The sequence below is a fragment of the Leptonychotes weddellii genome, chromosome 7 (assembly GCF_054177405.1).
Source record: "Leptonychotes weddellii isolate Sample4059 chromosome 7, ASM5417740v2, whole genome shotgun sequence".
Taxonomy (NCBI): Eukaryota; Metazoa; Chordata; class Mammalia; order Carnivora; family Phocidae; genus Leptonychotes; species Leptonychotes weddellii.
The window spans coordinates 10,759,316-10,777,332 of record NC_138375.1 but is presented as its reverse complement, the minus strand read 5'-3'; the positions used below and the strand labels follow the sequence as shown (position 1 = coordinate 10,777,332).

The window sequence follows — 18,017 nt, the reverse complement described above, 5'->3', positions numbered from 1 at the left end:
GTGGAAGGAGCCGAGATGCCCTTCAACAGATGAATGGATAAAGAAGATGTGGTCCATATATACAATGCAATATTACTCAGCCATCAGAAAGGATGAATACCCAACTTTTACATCAACATGGGTGGGACTGGAGGAGATTATGCTAAGCGAAATAAGTCAAGCAGAGAAAGTCAATTATCATATGGTTTCACTTATATGTGGAACATAAGGAATAGCATGGAGGACATTAGGAGAAGGGAGGGAAAAATTAAGGGAGGGAAATCGGAGGGAGAGATGAACCATGAGAGACTATGGACTCTGAGAAACAAACTGAGGGATTTAGAAGGGAGGGGAGTGGGGGGATGGGTTAGCCCGGTAATGGGTATTAAAGAGGACACGTACTGCATGGAGCACCGGGTGTTATACGAAAACAATGAATCGTGGATCACTACATCAAAAACTAATGATGTATTTTATGGTGACTAACATAACATAATAAAATAAAATTAAAAAAAAAAAGAATTCCTGCTTCTGAATGCGTCCCATTCAGGGCTGCCTGGAGGGAAAACCCGTCAGTCCAGAGGCCCCTCCTCTGTGTGCCAGAAAGCTGCAGAATCCAAGCTGGTAACTAGGAAAAGCCACTGTCCCATAAGAGCTTGTCCAGTCGGCCCTGTTTTCAAAGAGTTAAAAGTCTGGTTCATGAGAGTGACCAGTCTCACATTCCTGCTGCTGAACTTACCCACGGGCTGTCCGTCCCTCGGCCATCGGGACAGTGGACACTATGGGCCTTATTCCGGCCACGGTACCATGCTGACCCTGTGCCTCCAACAAGGACGGCCTGTGTGAGGCTTTGTTCTGCTCGGCGGCCCCACCCCCACACCCGGAGACTGCCCGCTCATTGTTCACATTATCCGGGAGAAGAAAATGACCCTCTTGTGCATTGGGAGGACAAAAAGGACCAAAGGTAAATAAACTGAATTCGAAGCTTTCTCACTCGGCGCCCCACAGAGTGTGTACCGATGGAAAGCTCTTGGTGCGTGATCAGCAGTGGGTAAGAGCCGCTTCTTCCCACTTTTCGCCAGCATCTGGTTTTTAAGGAAATCATCATGCCCTGCAGATTTGCGGGGCTGATTGGTTTGTTTAGGGAAACTCAGAGGAGACTACAACAGTGAAGATGGGTCCCCAAAACTCCACCTAAACCTGCATCATGAAATGACAGTATGAAAAGATCTTTTAATCGCAGTAAAATGCACCTAACGTAAAACTTAGCATCTTAACCATTGTCAAAGTGCAACATTTTAAAGTTTTTCAAGTTTTAAGTGTTAAAGTTGAGTACATTTACACAGCTACGCTCTGGTCACCACCACCATCCATCCACAGATCTCTGCATCTTGCAAAACCGAAACTCTACACCCACCAAACAACTCCCGTGCTCCCTGCGCCAGCCCCGGGCAAGTTTCAGTTTGTGAACTGTCAACGGAAAGTTAAGGCTAAGCAGAAGCTCAGGTTGGAACTTTATAAGTACTCTTCAAATCGGGTAAGAATGGGAAAGCATGAAACGTTCTGCGGCTAGAAGGAGCGCCCTCTGCAGGCTTGGTGCATGGCGCCCCCTGCTGTTGGAAGTGCATCGTTGCCGCCTTGCTCAGAATTGGGGCTTCGCTCCGAGAGAGAGGCACCCAGTGCTCTAGTGGGGTGTACTGGGCAGTTTCATTCCATTGAAATCATAGCAGGGATGATTCCGTTTTCATACTCTTTTAAAAAGCTGACTTTAAACCCTACATCTGAGAACGTGAGCTTTTTACCATGGCTGTAGTGTAACATGGTGGGGGGGGGCAGTTTGTGCATCGACTCTCAGGAATGTGTGCGGGGAAGATGTGTAACCAGCGTGACTGTCCTCAAGCCACACTGAGACGATCAGGGGCGCCACAGACACTTTGTAATGTGCTTTTCTAAGCTCTGTGTGTCCGTGTGATGGATGCGGTTTACCCCATCTCCTTCCCCCACTGCAGTCGGCAAGCCAGACCTTATAGACGCCGGCCGGACGGCGCCCCTCCCCACTAGCTAGTGCTGTCATTCCTGCAACCCTTCCTCTCCAGGTTTTCCCTGCCTGTGACTTTTTCCTCCGCGAAAGTGTCCCCTCCCTCTGCCCTGTCCCCTGCTGTCCCTTCTCTGTCAGAGGATGGATCGGCGGTCCCCTAGAGCGCCAGTCGCAGGACAGCAGCTCATCCCCTCTGGCGATTACCCCAGGCTTGCTCCCCATCACCCTCTTTAACACCGATGTCCAGAAATGGGGCTCGTTGGCCATTTTCACACATTACGTCTGCTTTAGTCATTTCTGCTCTAGTAAGATGGCATATTTTTTTTCCTTCAAAACTGGGATTCACACTGGTTCCAAGAGGCATCCCGATGGAATGCTGGGTCGTGAACTCACTGTTCGCACTGGGAAGGCTCTTCGCAATGACCGCCTCTAGCTCAGGTGGCAGCCAGCAAGTGGGAGGGAGAAACTGGCCCAGACAGGCTGGAAGGGCGCCTGCAGTGCACCCGGGCTCCAGGCTGACATGGACTACCGCTCGTCCACGTCCCACCGCACCCCTCCCTCTTCCTGCCTCACCTCTGTCCCCCGGCACTTCCCTTTAATACTCACTGCAAATTCCTCCAAATCGATCCTTCCTCCCCTCTCCCTGGCCCATGGCCGACTCCCTGCATGGTTACAGTGGCACCCACCCCCCGCCATGACGGGGCTCCCTGCTTCTGCCCTTGCCCCCCACAGTCGGCCCTCACACAGCACCAGGGAGCAGAGGGCCAGTCAGCACACTCTTCTGACCATGGCACCCCCAGTCCCCACTCCCTCACCCCCTGCCCGGCTCAGAGCCATGACCATGACCCACAAAACCCTTGCTGAACTCCCCACCCCTGCCGTATGCCTACTGCCAACGCAATTTGATGCTAAGAATCAAAAGGCCAAATGATGTTCCTCAGGTCTTCATCAGCTCTCACTGAAGACTCGGGCAAGGTAGACATGGGCTACCCGAGAGCATCCTGCTTTTTCTGATAGGGCCCCTCCAGCCGCAAGCAAATCAAATCAGCGTGCCTTCCAACTGGCGTGACACGGGACGCAGCTCCCCAGGACACTGGTTATGAAAATCCAGTTGTCACGGGGCGCCTGGGTGGCTCAGTCGGTTGGGCATCAGCCTTCAGCTCAGGTCATGATCCCAGGGTCCTGGGCTCTCTGCTCGGTGGGGAGCCTGCTTCTTCTCCTCTGCTGCTCCCCCTGCTTGTGCTCTCTCATTCTCTCTGTCAGGTAAATAGATAAAATCTTAAAAAAAAAAAGAAAGAAAATCAAGTTGTCAGCCACCTTCTGAAAGCTGCCCTCCCTCCAAATCAGGATTTCTCAAATCCCTGTCATAGGCACACATGGACTTGATCTGTGAAGACAGATACAGGGGTCCTTTTTATGCTAAAATGTTTTTCTGACAAAGAAAAAAGATTACAGGGGCACCCAGGTGACTCAGTCGGTTAAGCGTCTGCCTTCGGCTCAGGTCATGATCTCAGAGTCCTGGGATCGAGCCCCACGTCGGGCTCCCTGCTCAGTGGAGAGCCTGCTTCTCCCTCTCCCTCTGCCTGCCTCTCTGCCTACTTGTGTGCTCTCTCTCGCTCTCTCTGTCAAATAAATAAATAAAATCTTTAAAAAAAAAAAAAAGGAAAAGAAAAAAGATTACATGTGCTTTGTGGGAAACGGGAAAGTACAAAGAGGAAAATAAAATCAATCCTAATCTTACCGCCTCCAGATGACTCCAAGGTTAACATTTTATTGTGGTCCCAGGAAAGCTTTGATGATAATGATAGCTAAGACTGATTGATCACATGGACTGCGCCGGGGGCTGATAGGGCCCTGAATGCACGGGGCAGGCTCTCAGTGTGGGGCCACAGGCGTTCTGGTGGTCTGATCATGTGCACTGCGGGAAGGGAGCTGACACCAGAAGGTAAATCAACATACTCACCAAGCACGTGATCCAGAGCCAAGCTTATAAGCACCTCTTTGTACACGGTGTTGTTGCAGGTTAACCACTAGCTTACCCAGTGGACACTTAAACCCAATTAAAAGGATATTGACCTTGTCTTTCTAAGTAAAATCTCCAAATAAAAATGATGCCCGGGCCTGACCATGTTAACTAAAAACAGTTGCGTGTATCCCTTTTTCTAACTGCAGGGGATCAGAATCTCTGACTTGCTACTCATCCTGGGTTTTTGGGGTAGTGAAGACAGCTTTGTGAGTTCCTCAAAAGCATGGTCAACAGCTTCTGGAGATGAAGTCAAACCCAGAGCTCTTGGCCATGTTTCTTTGTGGAATGGGCTCCTCTCAGGACGTGCGGGCTTGGCTGTCCCACAGCAGCTGGGTTTATATGTTCTCTGCGTTCAGACGCTGACAGAAACAACTGGCTTCTTCAAATCCCATTCCCAAGTCCTCGTCCCGGGGCAGGGCAGGGACTGACTCTGTGGGAGAGGAAGCAAGGCTTGGGGAGGACGCTCCTTCTGTGGTTCTAGTCACATTGACTCAGACAGTAGCATCTTAGACCCAGGGGGTTTGTTTCTGTAAGGCTTAGGGCTTCCTTTCTCCCCTGTGCATGCTATAATCCCGATTGAGCATTCTAATATACGACAGAACTTTGTCATAGCTTAGATCATTGTTATACAGATTTGGAAACGAAAAGTTAAATACTGCCCCCGACACAGAACAACTGTGTACCGACAGGTGAAGCCGGCTTAACAGATTGCGCCTCAGGACGATGCCTCTCAGGAACAACACCATCATTACAAGCCATGAGATGATCTATACCAACTGGGTTGCATCTATACCAACTGGGATCGTCCTGTCCTGATTGTGAATAAAAGGGCTGTGGCCCAGGGGTGGTTAGTTTTCTAAAGAGGCTAACGCAATGAATGGAAAGGAAAAGCCAGTGATCATGAAGGTAGAAGGTTTGTCTGGAGAGGTCCATGCTCTACTAGAGATGAATGTATCTCGAAACACAGAGAAGTATTTCCAAGTTCAAAATAGAAATGTCAGAGTCAGTGGCCTGGTCCTCAGAAAAAGAATCACAGTCTGTCAAATAAAGGAGGAATGGGTCATGGATCTTCTTCTTTTTCAGTAACCTTTTAGTATTATTTTAGGTTTACAGAAGCTTTGAGGAGGTAGCTCGAAGAGCTACCTCTCAGTCCATCTTGCTCTACGAGGGCCCTTTTGACGCACCTGAGGAGCCAACCCCACCATTCATTAAACTCCAGAGTTCATTCTGATTTCACCAGCTTTTTCCTTGTGTCCTTCTTGTGTTCTATGGTCCGGTCTGCGTGACCACATTCCAGTGAGCCTTCTTGTCCCTTAGCCCCCTCTGGTCTGTGAGAGCTTCTCAAACTCGGTTTTTGTGGGCTTGATAGTTTTGAGGAATACTCATTAGGTATTGTGTAGGGTGGCCTTCAGTTTGGGTGTGTCTGAGGTTTTTCTCTGTTAGACCGGGCTTATGGGTCTGGGGGGAGGAAGCCGACCCAGGTGAAGTGCTGTTCTCCCATCTTACCAAGAATACATGCAATCAACATGACTTAATCACTGTTGACCTTGACCTTGATCGCCTGGCCGAGACTGTGTTCACCACTTCCCTGCTGGAAGGTACTCTCTCTAGGAGGCAGTTGCTGTGGTCAGCCCACACTTCAGGAGGGGGGGGTATGCTCCACCTCCCTGCGGCCTCATCCAAATACATAAATTATTCAGCTTTCTATGTGGGAGATTTGTCCCTATTCAAATCGGTATGGACTCCTGGGTAGTTATTGTACACTGGGGGTCATAATTCAATACTATATTATTTTGGTGCTCAAATCGTTCCAATTTTGGCCATCGGGAGCTCTTTCTGCTGAGTTCCTGTGTCCTTTGACACATTACTCCAGGCTGATCATCTCATATATTTCCTGACCTGGTCTTCGAATAAGCCACTTCTCTAAGAAGCCCCGGCTCCTTTTATTGGAGAATAAATAGAAGAACCCAGATCTGGGCACTGAGTGGGTTATTCTGTTTTGCCGGCTGCTTCCTAATCAGATAATATTGACAGCAAGCTCTGCAGGGGCAAAAAAAAAAAAAAAAAAAAAAGCCAACCCCGCACCTGCTCCAAGGAGAACAAATCCTGTTCATTGTCAGTAGTTTATTAGGTTTGTGTTCTGGTTTGGAAAATTCAATGTCATTAGGCTCTGCAAATATTTGAGGAACACGGCATGTCATGGTCAACTGGGAGGGCTTGTTCCGAGGGAAGCCTCCTCCGGGCAACTCATTAGAATGACACTTTTCCTGAAATGTTCTTTGTTAGGTTTACTTCTGAAGCTTCTTGTTTTCTGAAACAGGCTGGTCAGATGTGATCTGGTTATTATTCTTCGGGGAAGTTGACCTGCACATAAGTATTGATTGCAGCTTTTAACCAACACCACACCTACTTCTAAGCTGCACGTTTTTCTCTCTGGGCAGTGCAGGAAATAGTCACTTTCTTAGGAGCTTGCTGGAAGGCAGCGGGCGTTTTCATCCTGGAAGCACGGCAAAGGGGCCATATTTAGAAATTTGGGGGGAGAAAAGAAAGGAAGCGTCGAGGTAGGCCATGTTCCTTCTCTTGGAACAGTTACCTGGGATTGCTGAAGCCCCAGGCCAGACTGACGGCTTTCGGCTACCTTGTTCTAGAAGACCCAGTGTAGGCTCTCGGTGTGTGTGACTGAAAACTCTGAAGAGGCACCTCGGTGGCATGTGGCCTTGATAGGGACCTTTAAGGTATGCTTAGCACAGATAGAGACCAGAGGGAGACCAGAGTCACTCCATGGGTCCAAGTCAAATACTGTGGAATTTTGGAAATGGAATATCAAGCCACTCTCCTGGAGGATCTGTTAGAGACCCACCAAACCTCAGCGTTTGGTTTGCAAGGGACCAGAATGGTGGCCACCCGTCCAGGTTGAGATTCGTGTAAACGTCCCGTGTGACGTGGGCAGCTCGTTGTTGCTGTGCCCTCGGATTGCACTCCCTCCTTCAAAGGTTTACTCATAATTTTGTCCAAGGCAGTAAAAAGTTTCCAGATGAACATTGTCCACGTGGAGAAGCAAGGGGGAGGGATTATCTGGCTTGCCGACAGATGCTTTCTTGTTCCATCCTCTCTGACGTGTGGTTACACCCTCCTTTTTCCTTGGTTTGTTGGAACTTAGAGGCTACTTTATGGTGATTTACAAAACACAGAGAGATTGCAACGTGCAGCATTATCTCACATTCAGATCATCGCTGGTTGTAATAGAAATACAGCATACCAGTGATTCTCCTGGAAGCCTACGTTTTTAGGAGAATATGCCCCAGGTAACGCCCTCCAGCCGGGAAAACTTAGAGTAGCTTACCCTCCACATCTCCTTAGGCACAAAGCAAGTCCAGACTTGGGGCGATGCTCACTTATCTTAATCTTTACAGCTTTACTGCAGTGGAAAATATTTGGAAGGAGAGATGATCCATCTCTTCATCAGGGAAATGGATTGTGTCCCAGTCCCATGCTCAGTGTCATTTTGAAGTTTTAATTGCATGAAATTGCCTCCCTCGCCCACCCCACCGCCTCCCCCAAGCTGTAGGCGTGAACCTCACCCTTTCAGGCTGACAGCTTTGCAGTGGAAAAAGATGACAAGGCCACTTGTCCAGGCCACTAGGTAATAAAGTCGCTGAGCTCTGGGTTACTAGATCTAAGGAAGTACTTTTCCCTTCATGTCAAAAATTGGGTGTGAGTACTGGCATTAGGCAGGAGGGTTAAATGATTGTACATCTGCCACTTTTGAAATGCAATGGAATATTCTTTCCAGATACTGAAGAATGCATGATAGAATAAAAGCTCCATTACATTTATAATAGATCTTCCAGTTAGCACAACGTAGTTAATGGGATCAGCCTAATTCCGTGAAACTTAATTTACCCAAAGCCTAAAGGATCATGTATTCTGAAATTTCAGCGTTCTGTTTTTACATGATTGTGATTCATTTTAGAATGTATTCACTTTCATTTTAAAGAAGAATCACTTGCACCTGAAGCAAGAAAATATTTGGTGGAATTGGCAGGTGTTTAGCATTCTCTTCCAAAGTTGTATTATTACATGTTTTCATTCAGGGTTTGTTAATCAGTTGTACACACACAGAGTTTAAAAAGTCCGTTCCGTAAGGATTGTTACCAACAGCCCTTCCCCCGGCCTGCGCACTCCCCACTTTTTGTATTCCTAGGCACCCCTCCAGCTCCGCAGCTCTTTCGATGGATTCCGACTGTGGCAAACTCTTGACAGCTAGCTCTGATTCCCTTCTTTTCTTGAAAAAATTGTAGTTTTCCCTGGACCACCATCATTGTCCTATTCATAATTTTTCTCAGCTTTCTATTTGCCACTAGTTTATTCCCACATGTTCCCTTCATTGCATGCACCCCACATATGAGGTCTATTCCAACCAGCTCCAGTGCAAATCTGCTGACCCGTGGGCCTGTTCTCGGCCCTTCTGGGATCTTCCCTGATCCCATCCCAGGGATTCCCCAGGCCTTTTTCTTGAGATCAATCCTGTAATTTTTCTTCATCCATGACTCCTCCCTTGCTCTGGCAGAGGATACCCCCAGTGTCTTCTTGAGAAAGTGTTGTGTAGGAAGGAAATTCTTTGAGGCCTTGAACACCTGAAGGTGTCTTTCTTCCAGCACACTTGATTGACAATTTGGTTCTGAGTTCTAGGATAGAAACCATTTTCCCTACTCACTTACCGCCCGTGTCTTCTGACTCTCGGTGTGAGCTTTCTAGCTATCCACTGCTGGAAGCTCCTAGAATCTTGTCTCTGCCTCCAGCATTGTGTGTGCTGTGCTTGGCGGGTCTTCCTTCATCCACAGTGCTGTGTCCACCTGATGGACCCCACGATGGTCTTAGAAGTCGTATCTTTCAGCTCTCAGATTTTCACTGTTCTCTCTTTCTGGAACTCATATTACTTGAATTTGTGCCTCCTAGATTGGTCCTTTATTTATATTTTTTTAACCCATTCTCCTGTACTTCCCATGTCTTTGTCCTGCTCCATCTTTGTTATAGATTTCTTCAACTTTATCTTACTGTCGTTTTGTGAATTTCTTATTTCTGACTTAATCTTTTTAATTTTCGGCAGTACCTTTCTTGTTCTTTAACCACCTTTTTGAAATAACATTTCCATTTGGGCCTTGTTTCATAGATGCGGGATCTTCTATCACTCTGAGAATATCAGTGGGGAAAGTTTCCTCTCTCTCTCACTCCCTGTGTGTGCGCACACACACACGCCCAAACACACACACACACACACACACACACACACCTGTCCATCTCTCTGTCTCTCTGCTTTGTCTCTGTTTCCTCCAATTTTTTTTTCCCTCTGTCTGAGCCTCTTCAACTTAGAGGCCTTCCTCAAAGTCTGGTGATCCCTGCTTGTCTCCTCACCGTGGGCGGGCATCAGAAGCCGACTGGCAGCCCTGCCGTGTGGGGGCGGCCGATGCCCTGTGTGGGCCTCGTGGTGGCCGGTCAGGCACGGGAGGGGGTTCTGCCTCACCGGGAGCCTCCAGCCTCCAGAACCCTGGGTCTCCTCCCCCCAAAGGATGCAGCTGGTTTCCTGTGTTCCGGGAGCTGAACAGAGGAAGAAGACAGGAGCTTCGACGTCATCCTTCCCTTAATCCCCCGGATTCCGGGCAGCAACTGTCCTCCACTGCAGAGATGGAATTCCAGGGTCCTGCCAAGGTCAGGGGCCACAGTCACCAGCTGTGCAGGGGCGACTGGACAAGCTGCTTACTAACTAGACTTTCCACCGGCCTCCTGTTGGCCCTGCCCTCACTTCCAGAAGGGCCTGTTGCCACATTTCCTGATGGGGTGAGGGGGGAAGGGCTGGAAGCAACTCGCTCCCCTCCCCCACCCCGTCAGTTTAAAATTCTGTTTTGGCGGGGGTGTCTGTTAAATCCTTGTACTCCTTGCCCACCTGCTCTCCAAAAGTGCACATTCCGTGGCTGTTGTCTCTTATTCTCTTAACAAGACCTTGAAAAGCTCCCGAACCCATCATGAATTTAAGTCTCACTGTTTCCTTTCTCGTTAGGTGCGCTGATTCAGTGTGGCTCTGCGCGTGCAGATGTAGTCCAGGTGCTTTCGGGTCACTTCTCACTCTTGGGGGAAAGCTGTAAAAATCCCATGACTGAGCACGTTCACCCTGACCTCATTGAGCTGCTTAGCAACCTAGTTACGCCTTCCATGAGAGCAACTGGTCTCCCTCAGTAGCCCCGCTGCAGGGGTCCCTCTGGGGGTCCCTCTGGGGCACCTGTGCCAAATGGGCGGGGCCCGTGTCCAAAGGTGAGAACAAGGCAGGACAGCGGCAGTTTGAGGACTGATGCACCAGCCCCCTGATCGGGCAGGTTCGCCCTCCTTCCTAGCTCCGCGGGGTCACGAAACACCTGCCTTGATGTCGTTTCACTCATGTACGCTCCTGCTAACGACCTTGCTGACTGTCCCTTCTGCCCCCAGCTCTGTTTCGTGATGTTCTGGACGCCCAACGTTTCCGAGAAAATTCTGATAGACATCATTGGAGTGGACTTCGCCTTTGCAGAACTCTGCGTTGTTCCCCTGCGCATCTTCTCCTTCTTCCCGGTTCCAGGTAAAGACAGACAGAGAATGAAAGGAAAATTCCTGTCTACCCTCATGCCCGATGCAGTCTTCTTTCTTTGGAAATGTTTGCGATGATGTCCCAAACAGGAACAGTAAAATGTCACAGTGGATTGGAAAGGTGCCAACACATTACCTAGTGGGTTGCAAGTTCAAGAAACAAATCGGACAGCCATAATTTGTTTCTTCAAGGACAGAGGTCGCAGACACAGTAAAAAGAAAGCACACCCAAAGGGACAGCGTGAGGAGTTTTGGGGGGCCCTGGAACTGTCCCGTGCCCTGGTCGTGGTGATGGCTACACAGATCTGTGCGTGTGTTAAAATTCTTAGAACTATATCCTCCGAAGTCAGTTTTATAATACGTTATTTAAAAAGTAACATAAGCAAAAAGGCAGATAGACTGCTAAAACCTGCAGATGGACAAAGACAGAAAAATACTGCTGGAGTTAAGAATCTGGGGGCAGAGCTGAGGCCAGACGGCGTATGGCCAGAGAGAAAAATGTCCATAGCCAAAAATAAGCCAGGCTGAAAATTCCCAAACCAATACCGTAGGAGGAGGTTTACTATAAGGGAGTGAGGCGGTTCTTTATTAAATGAGAAGAGCAGGCCGCAGAATGGCTGATTAGCATCTACTTTTCTGTAACAGGTGTATCACACATGCTTGTTCATCTGTGTGTCAAGTTCGTGGTGAGTGCTTGGGTGTCCACTCACTGTTCCTGGAAGTAACTCACCAAACTGGCACCAGCTGTTGCCTCTGGAACAGGACCAGGGCCTGGGGGAGTCAGTTGCCCCTTTTCAGTTCCATACCAAGCACATGCCATTACTTATTCAAAAACGTATTGCCCAGGGGCGCCTGGCTGGCTCAGACGGAAGAGCTTGCCACTCTCGATCTCAGGGTTGTGAGTTCGAGTCCCGCGTTGGGTATAGAGATGACATAAAAATAAAATCCTAAGAAGAAAATTAATGCCCAAATAAGCCACTAAAGCATTCAGCTGAGAAGGCAGAATGGACAAAGCCACGGTTGAGAAACGGGCCGCGGAGCTGGAGGAGGCCAGGGCCGGTGGGGCCATCCGGGCACTAGATCGTAGGCCACCCCTGCTCTTGGACGCCGAGCATTTCTGGAGGCCGGGCCTCTCAGGTGTCACCTTCCCGGCTGTGGAAGAAGTGGAGGAGTGGAAGATCGCAGCCATGGGGTGGTGTCTGGTCTTTCTCAAGGGGACACTGGGGGAGCCACGCTGTGGAAGGTGACCCCACCTAGAGCAAGGCTGCCCCCTGCTGGAGACTAAGGACCGGCCGCTCCTTCCCCAGATTCAACTGGCGGAGGAGCTGGGGGTCCCAGACAAATCCTGCTGGGACTGGACTGGTTTTTAATCTCTCGACTCACTTCTGTGTCGGTCACACTAAGGCTTCGGGCCAGCCATCAGGCCCCATCTGTCTTTGCAACCTGCAGGGTTCCACCGGCCTTCCAGTGGGCACCCCTACCCTCTGCCTCAGCCAAACCCAAGTGTGTGTGTGTGCCTCATAATACAAGGCCTCCACCCTGGGCAGGCAGGGCCTCCCATGAGACGAGGAAGACAGGAGCGTCTTCCTCCCAATGTGCCCTGGACATGAGTTTTTACCCCAGGAGTCTGCCTGGCGCTGCCCACCCTGGGAGGACTAGGCCATAGCTTCCAACAGCCCCTTGCAGTTGCAGATCAAATGTAAACATCCAGGCCCTTCCTCCTGACCGGGGTGTCCACGGCCCCCCACGCAGTCCGCGCCTAGAGCCCTCGTTTGTGCCCAGGCCGGGCGCCCTGCCCTGCCCCGCGCTGCACCAGGGTGGATGTGGAGCCAGCCCCGGAATGCACTGCGAGGTCCTTGGGAATAGTGACCGACCGAGACGAGGGGGGCTGTTAGGGAAGGAGAGGAGGGTGCCAGCAGTCCGGGATGGCTGGGAAGGAACGAGGGAAGCCCCATCCTTCCCTCTCCCCGCTCTGGTCTCCACGGTCCTCCCCCCGCCCTCCCCCACCCAGGAAGACGGGCCTTCTGGTCCAGCTTCCCTCCTCTTGCACAAACTGGATCGCTGGCAAGGTGTGGCTTTTCTGCGTCCTCTCTTCTAGAGAGCAGAGATCAGAGCTTGAGGCCGGGCTGGCGGGCAGGGGGGCGGTGGGCAGGCCAGGCCAGCCGAAGACAGACGGCAGTCACAGCGGGGAAAGGCAGCTGCCTGCAGCCCTCTGTCTGGGCGCTAAGGGCTGCAGTGAGGAGGCAGCCTGGGTAGGGACGGGGCTATGGCAGGCCCAGAAGCAGGCTCAGGAGCCCCGGCAGGAAGATGTGGCGGCCAGCCCGGGGCCGCAGCAGCAAGGCCTGGGTCCTCACCCAGCCACCCCACGACCTCGGGTGTGCTGGCAAGGCATGGGGCAGAGGCTGAGGACTGGGAGAAGCAGGGTGCCACTGACCAGTCCTTTGCTGTCCCCTCAGTCACTGTGAGGGCCCATCTCACCGGGTGGCTGATGACGCTGAAGAAGACCTTTGTCCTGGCCCCCAGCTCCGTGCTGCGGATCATCGTCCTCATCACCAGCCTCGTGGTCCTGCCCTACCTGGGGTATGCTGTCAGGGGGCGGGGAGGGGAGGGCTTGGGGGCTGTGGGTCCTTCTGCCACTTAAGAACATCTGCATGTTCATGTGGCATCCCCAAGCATATCTAGGATTAGAAATGCAGAGTGATACCTTCTTTCTCTGTCCAGGCAGTAGGTGGAAGGCGGCTCAGCAACATTCTAGAAGAGTACTTTTGGGGTCAGGCCCATACACGCTGTTCACTGAGCACCTGCTACGGGCGGCAGGCTCAGGAAGGGGGAAAGCACAGGGAGGAAGGGCGTCGTGACCCCCACCCTCAGAGCTCCCATCTCTGTACAGAGACGAGCGCAGGAAGGGCTGTGGGCTCACGAGTGAGGGGGCCGTGGCCCACGGCCCCGCCAGCAGCGTGGAGCCAAGATCCGGAAGGGGAGTAGGGGACAGCTCACCTCGGAGCTCCAGGTCCCCTCCCCACACAGGGGAGCCGCGTATCAGGTGCAGCCCTTCTAGCAGAGCTTGGGGTGGGGGGGGCAATTGGTTCCTCTCTTGTCTGCACCTTTCCTGGGCTGGGTTTCCACTCTACCTGTGCCTCAGCACGGCTTTAACAGACAAATGGCCTTTGTGTTCTCATCCCAGGGTACACGGAGCCACCCTGGGCGTGGGCTCCCTCCTGGCGGGGTTTGTGGGAGAGTCCACCATGGTCGCCATAGCCGCGTGCTACGTCTATCGGAAACAGGTGAGCCTGGCTGCAGACCCATGCACCTGCCCGGGCTGTGAAGCCTCCCCAGGTGCAGGGATCCTGAGCAGCTCCCTGTGGACCCACAGCGAGAGGTGGCCGGGGCGGTGGCACCTCCCGTTCATGCTCCACCTCAGCTGGATCCACACTGCTCACCAGAACTCCGGGGCCCCTCCTGCGTGTGAGTGACCCTCGTGGCCAGAGTTGCTCAGTCCTAGGTCAGGTTCGCTAACAAGGGGACACCTTAGTATGTTGTTTTGTAGGTTACTCCTTATACCCATTATGTGGATTATTCCTGACACCCGCCTTGTCTCAAAGGGCAGCCAGATTGCTCAGGAGAGACGACTGAAAGGATACAATGCTGCATCCTAGTGTTGCCTTGGGAGAATACAAATTGTAGAAACTAAATAATGCTTTGACTATGCAAGAAAATGCTGAAACCGATCCGTCCTTTAAGTCGTTATAAAGTCAGACTTTATCACTGAGGAAGGACCAGTCTAAAAAATGTTGGGTGATTAGGATGCCCTCTCCCCACTCTGCCTCTGCAAAGCCCTTCCTCTCCTCAACCTCAGATCCCATGCCCCTCCAGGAAGTCTTCTCAACTGCCCACTGTGCGCGCACACACACACACACACACACACACACACACACACTGTGTACTCACCGTTAGGACATAATTCATTTATCCTGCAGGGTTACCTAACTGTTTGGGGGTATAGTCCTAAGATTATGACTACTTAGGGAGCAGGAGGGACAGGATTAGCCAGGGAGTGGAGGGGGGTAGAGAAGGGAAGCGGCCAAAGGATGGATCGCCGGGGCTCCCCAGTGTGATTCCCCAGCCACGGCAGCTGGGTGGCGAGGGCTGAAATTGGCAGAGGCTTAAGCCCAACCAAGGTCAGGGTTTTACCTACAAATGAGATTAAAGAAAAGAGGGGCAGGGCACAGAAGCGATGATAACTATTGAGCATTTCATTTAAGCTGATGCGCAGGGAGAGGAGGCAAGAAGGCCCATGGGTCGTGGGGGCAGGGGCCTGAAAGGAGAGGCAGACCGTGGCGGGAGGTGGAGGACCGTGTCCTTGAAGCTGGCCTGTCAGTGATGCCAAGGGTGTTGGTAATGACAGGGTCTCCAGTGAGCCGAGAATGGCGGGGCTGGGGGGCAGCACTGGAGAAGCTGGCCCCCAAGGAGAAGAGGTCAGGGCCCGGAGAGGCATTTACCGCAAGGTGGCCAACAAGGCTGTGCGGTCGCCGGAAATCAGGACAGGCGACCAGCAGGGTGGGAGAGAGACACAGACCTGGGGTGGCCTGGAGGGGAGAACAGTCTGCATGTGGGGGGGCGGGGGGCCCCAGGGCAGGGGGACGGGGCAGCCAGGATCCCCCAAAGCGCCTAGCACAGTGCCGGCCCCCCGAGTAAGTAACCGGACTGACAGGAATATACGGAGCCCAGATGCAGCCGCGGGGAGGTCACCCGAACCAGAGACGGGACCCAGGTCTGCAGCGAGGGGCCCCCTGAGACCCTGGCGGCCTCTCCCTGCTCGTGGCTCTGCGGTGACGCGTCCCCGTCACAGCCCCACACTCATGAGTCTTTTTGGGTCTAGAAAAAGAAGATAGAGACCGAGACGGCGGCCGAGGGGGAGGACTCGGCCATGACGGACATTCCGCCGGCGGAGGAGGGGACAGACGTGGTGGAAATGCGAGAGGAGAACGACTAAGGCGCCGGACGTGGGGACAGCAGGGCAGCCAGGTGGCAGCTCAGCGACATCTCCTCTCCCTCGTGCTTTCTTTCTTCTGCTCTGGGGTTTGGGTTTGGGTTTGGGTTTGGGTCAAGGAAGAGGCCTTGCTAGAGGTTTCGTGTAGACTCTGCGGCATACTGGGTATGCTCCCTCGGCTGTGGGGACCCCAACAGTGGTCCCTGCCATTGCTTTGGACACACAAACAGAACAATGAGTTCACGCCCCCACTTCCCCCGAAATCCCAAAGACGCAGCTGCCTCTAGAACAGCCCGTCCCCTCCTCCTCCCGCCCCCCCCCCCCGGACAATCTCCACTCAGAACCAAAGGACTGCGGCTGGGCCATCAGCGCCCTCGGCCGCCCCCGCCCAGCAGGCCCGACTGGACCCTGTCCCTCCGCATCGCTCTTCCGAATCCACAGGTTACAGCTGGGCTCTCTGTGGCTGGCTTCCCAGGAACACGGCTGTGCAGAGAGAGACGCAGCCCCGGGGGCCTTCCACCCTGCACAGCCTGCGGCCGCCAACGCCCAGCCACCCCCCTCCCCCGCCGTGCAGAGCGTCCGCGACAGATGGCAGCCTGGCCTGGCCGCTCACACTGACCAGTGCCTTTGTGAACGCACTGCACGGCCGGGCGGACGGATGGACGCGCGGGCCTGACCTCCCGGGGGAAGGTTCGAGACGCTGGGGGAGTGGCAGACTGAACGATAGCATTTCACCTGCATTTTCCTAGGTTGGAGCGAGCTCCCACTTTTCAGGCCCCGCCGTGTACATACATGAGCTAAGTTTTTTAAGTTGTCACAAAAGCGCATCTCCAAACGTCAGCATCCTCAGGCATGACTTCCCCGAAGGCTTGTTTGTCACTCACCGTTCCTGAAGATGGCGCTAGAGCAAGCGAAACGGAGTTTTCTCTTAGTTTTTTTAAAGTGAAAGGAAGCTTTAAGTCATAATCTAGCATTCTAATGCCAGGTTGCTGTATCGTAACTTTTGAAGTAGATTCGTTACCTGGTTCCGCTACTCGTACTCATAACCATGCGGGGCAGGTAATTCACACCACATGAGAAAGCAAGACATTTTCTAAGCGATAGCAAAGTCACTATGTGATATTCCCTGAAATGACACATTTGAAATCCATTTAGTGCAGTATATTTTTCTAAGTTTTGGAAAGCGGGTTTTTTCTTTAAAAAAATTATGGACACAGTTCACTAAATTCTTGATTTAGTCAAAATTCCTAGACGGAAAGAACCTAAACACAAAAATATTTTAAAGATATAAATATATACTGTATATGTTATGTAATTTATTTTAGGCTATAATACATTTCCTATTTTCGCATTTTCAATAAAATGTCTCTAATACAATACGGTGATTACTCCTGTGCTCTACAGACCTGCAGTTGAAACGTATTGTATCGATGAACATTGTATCTTATTTACAGCAGTTCTACAGAGTCTGTCATTTGTATATAAATGTAAGGATCAATAAATGAGGAAAGAACTATTTTTCATTATGGGTAACGGGGGTATAAATGGGGTCAGCTAGCATGGACAACAGTGAGAATGGAAATACACACTGGAAGGGGCGAAAAAGGCAAGCCTTTTGTGTTTATTATTTTCAGTGCTGTGTAATATTGTTCCTCGTTAAAAAAAAAAAAAAAGAATGTAAGGGCATAAAGTCAGCCACGAACATCACAGGGCTGCATTCATATTTCTGGACATCAAGTGACCTTGGGTGTGTCCACCGTGGGGACAAATTTTCATGGGCTTCCTCTGAGAGACTTTTCCTCCGTATAGATGAGTGCTAGAAATTAAGATGCGTAGCTCTCGGGTGGTTTCAGGGGCAGATCTGAGAAGATGGGGAAAAAAAAAACGTCTAATTGTATCAGCTTTTTAAAAGTACATGACTAGAAAATTAAACAGCAGTATTTTTTAATGTGTGACTATCTCATGCTTGTGCGGCTGGAACTTAAAGATCAAATTGAAAAAGCCACCTCTTCCGAAGTCGGGGAAAGATCAGCTAGAGACCCTTCATTACACAACTAGAATGTGTCATTAGAACCTCAGAGACACCGTCGATGATGAACATCACGGGCCATAAATATGTGGCGCCCGTCTCAGAGAACACGGGAAGACCACGATGACAGAGGCTGTGCAGGACGTGTCCAAAACCTTCTGCCTCGAAGCACACCGTACCTCACACGGTTCCTTCACATGGGCGGCTTAACTTCATTCATGGCCTACCACACACACCTCAGCTTCTAGAGCAAGACTTGGTATTGGCAGCCTTAGACAGGAAAGGAACACTGCTCCTTCCCACTTTTCAGAGTAAGGAGGGCCACGCCTTTGAGTTT

The 18,017-nt window shown here is 51.4% G+C and overlaps 1 protein-coding gene across 3 annotated transcripts in view; it reads left to right on the top strand.

Annotated features, from left to right (window-relative positions):
- Positions 1 to 17,599, top strand: part of ANKH (ANKH inorganic pyrophosphate transport regulator) — a 128,958-nt gene extending 111,359 nt beyond the window's left edge. For 2 of the 3 annotated variants that reach the window (XM_006733171.3, XM_081825914.1), the window contains exons 9-12: positions 10,524 to 10,653; positions 13,118 to 13,241; positions 13,846 to 13,945; positions 15,541 to 17,599. In XM_006733171.3, the coding sequence (XP_006733234.1) occupies positions 10,524 to 10,653; positions 13,118 to 13,241; positions 13,846 to 13,945; positions 15,541 to 15,654 (468 nt within the window). In that variant the 3' untranslated portion in view covers positions 15,655 to 17,599. The other variant, XM_081825915.1, reaches the window with a different exon arrangement.
- Positions 17,600 to 18,017: the final 418 nt, after the last annotated feature.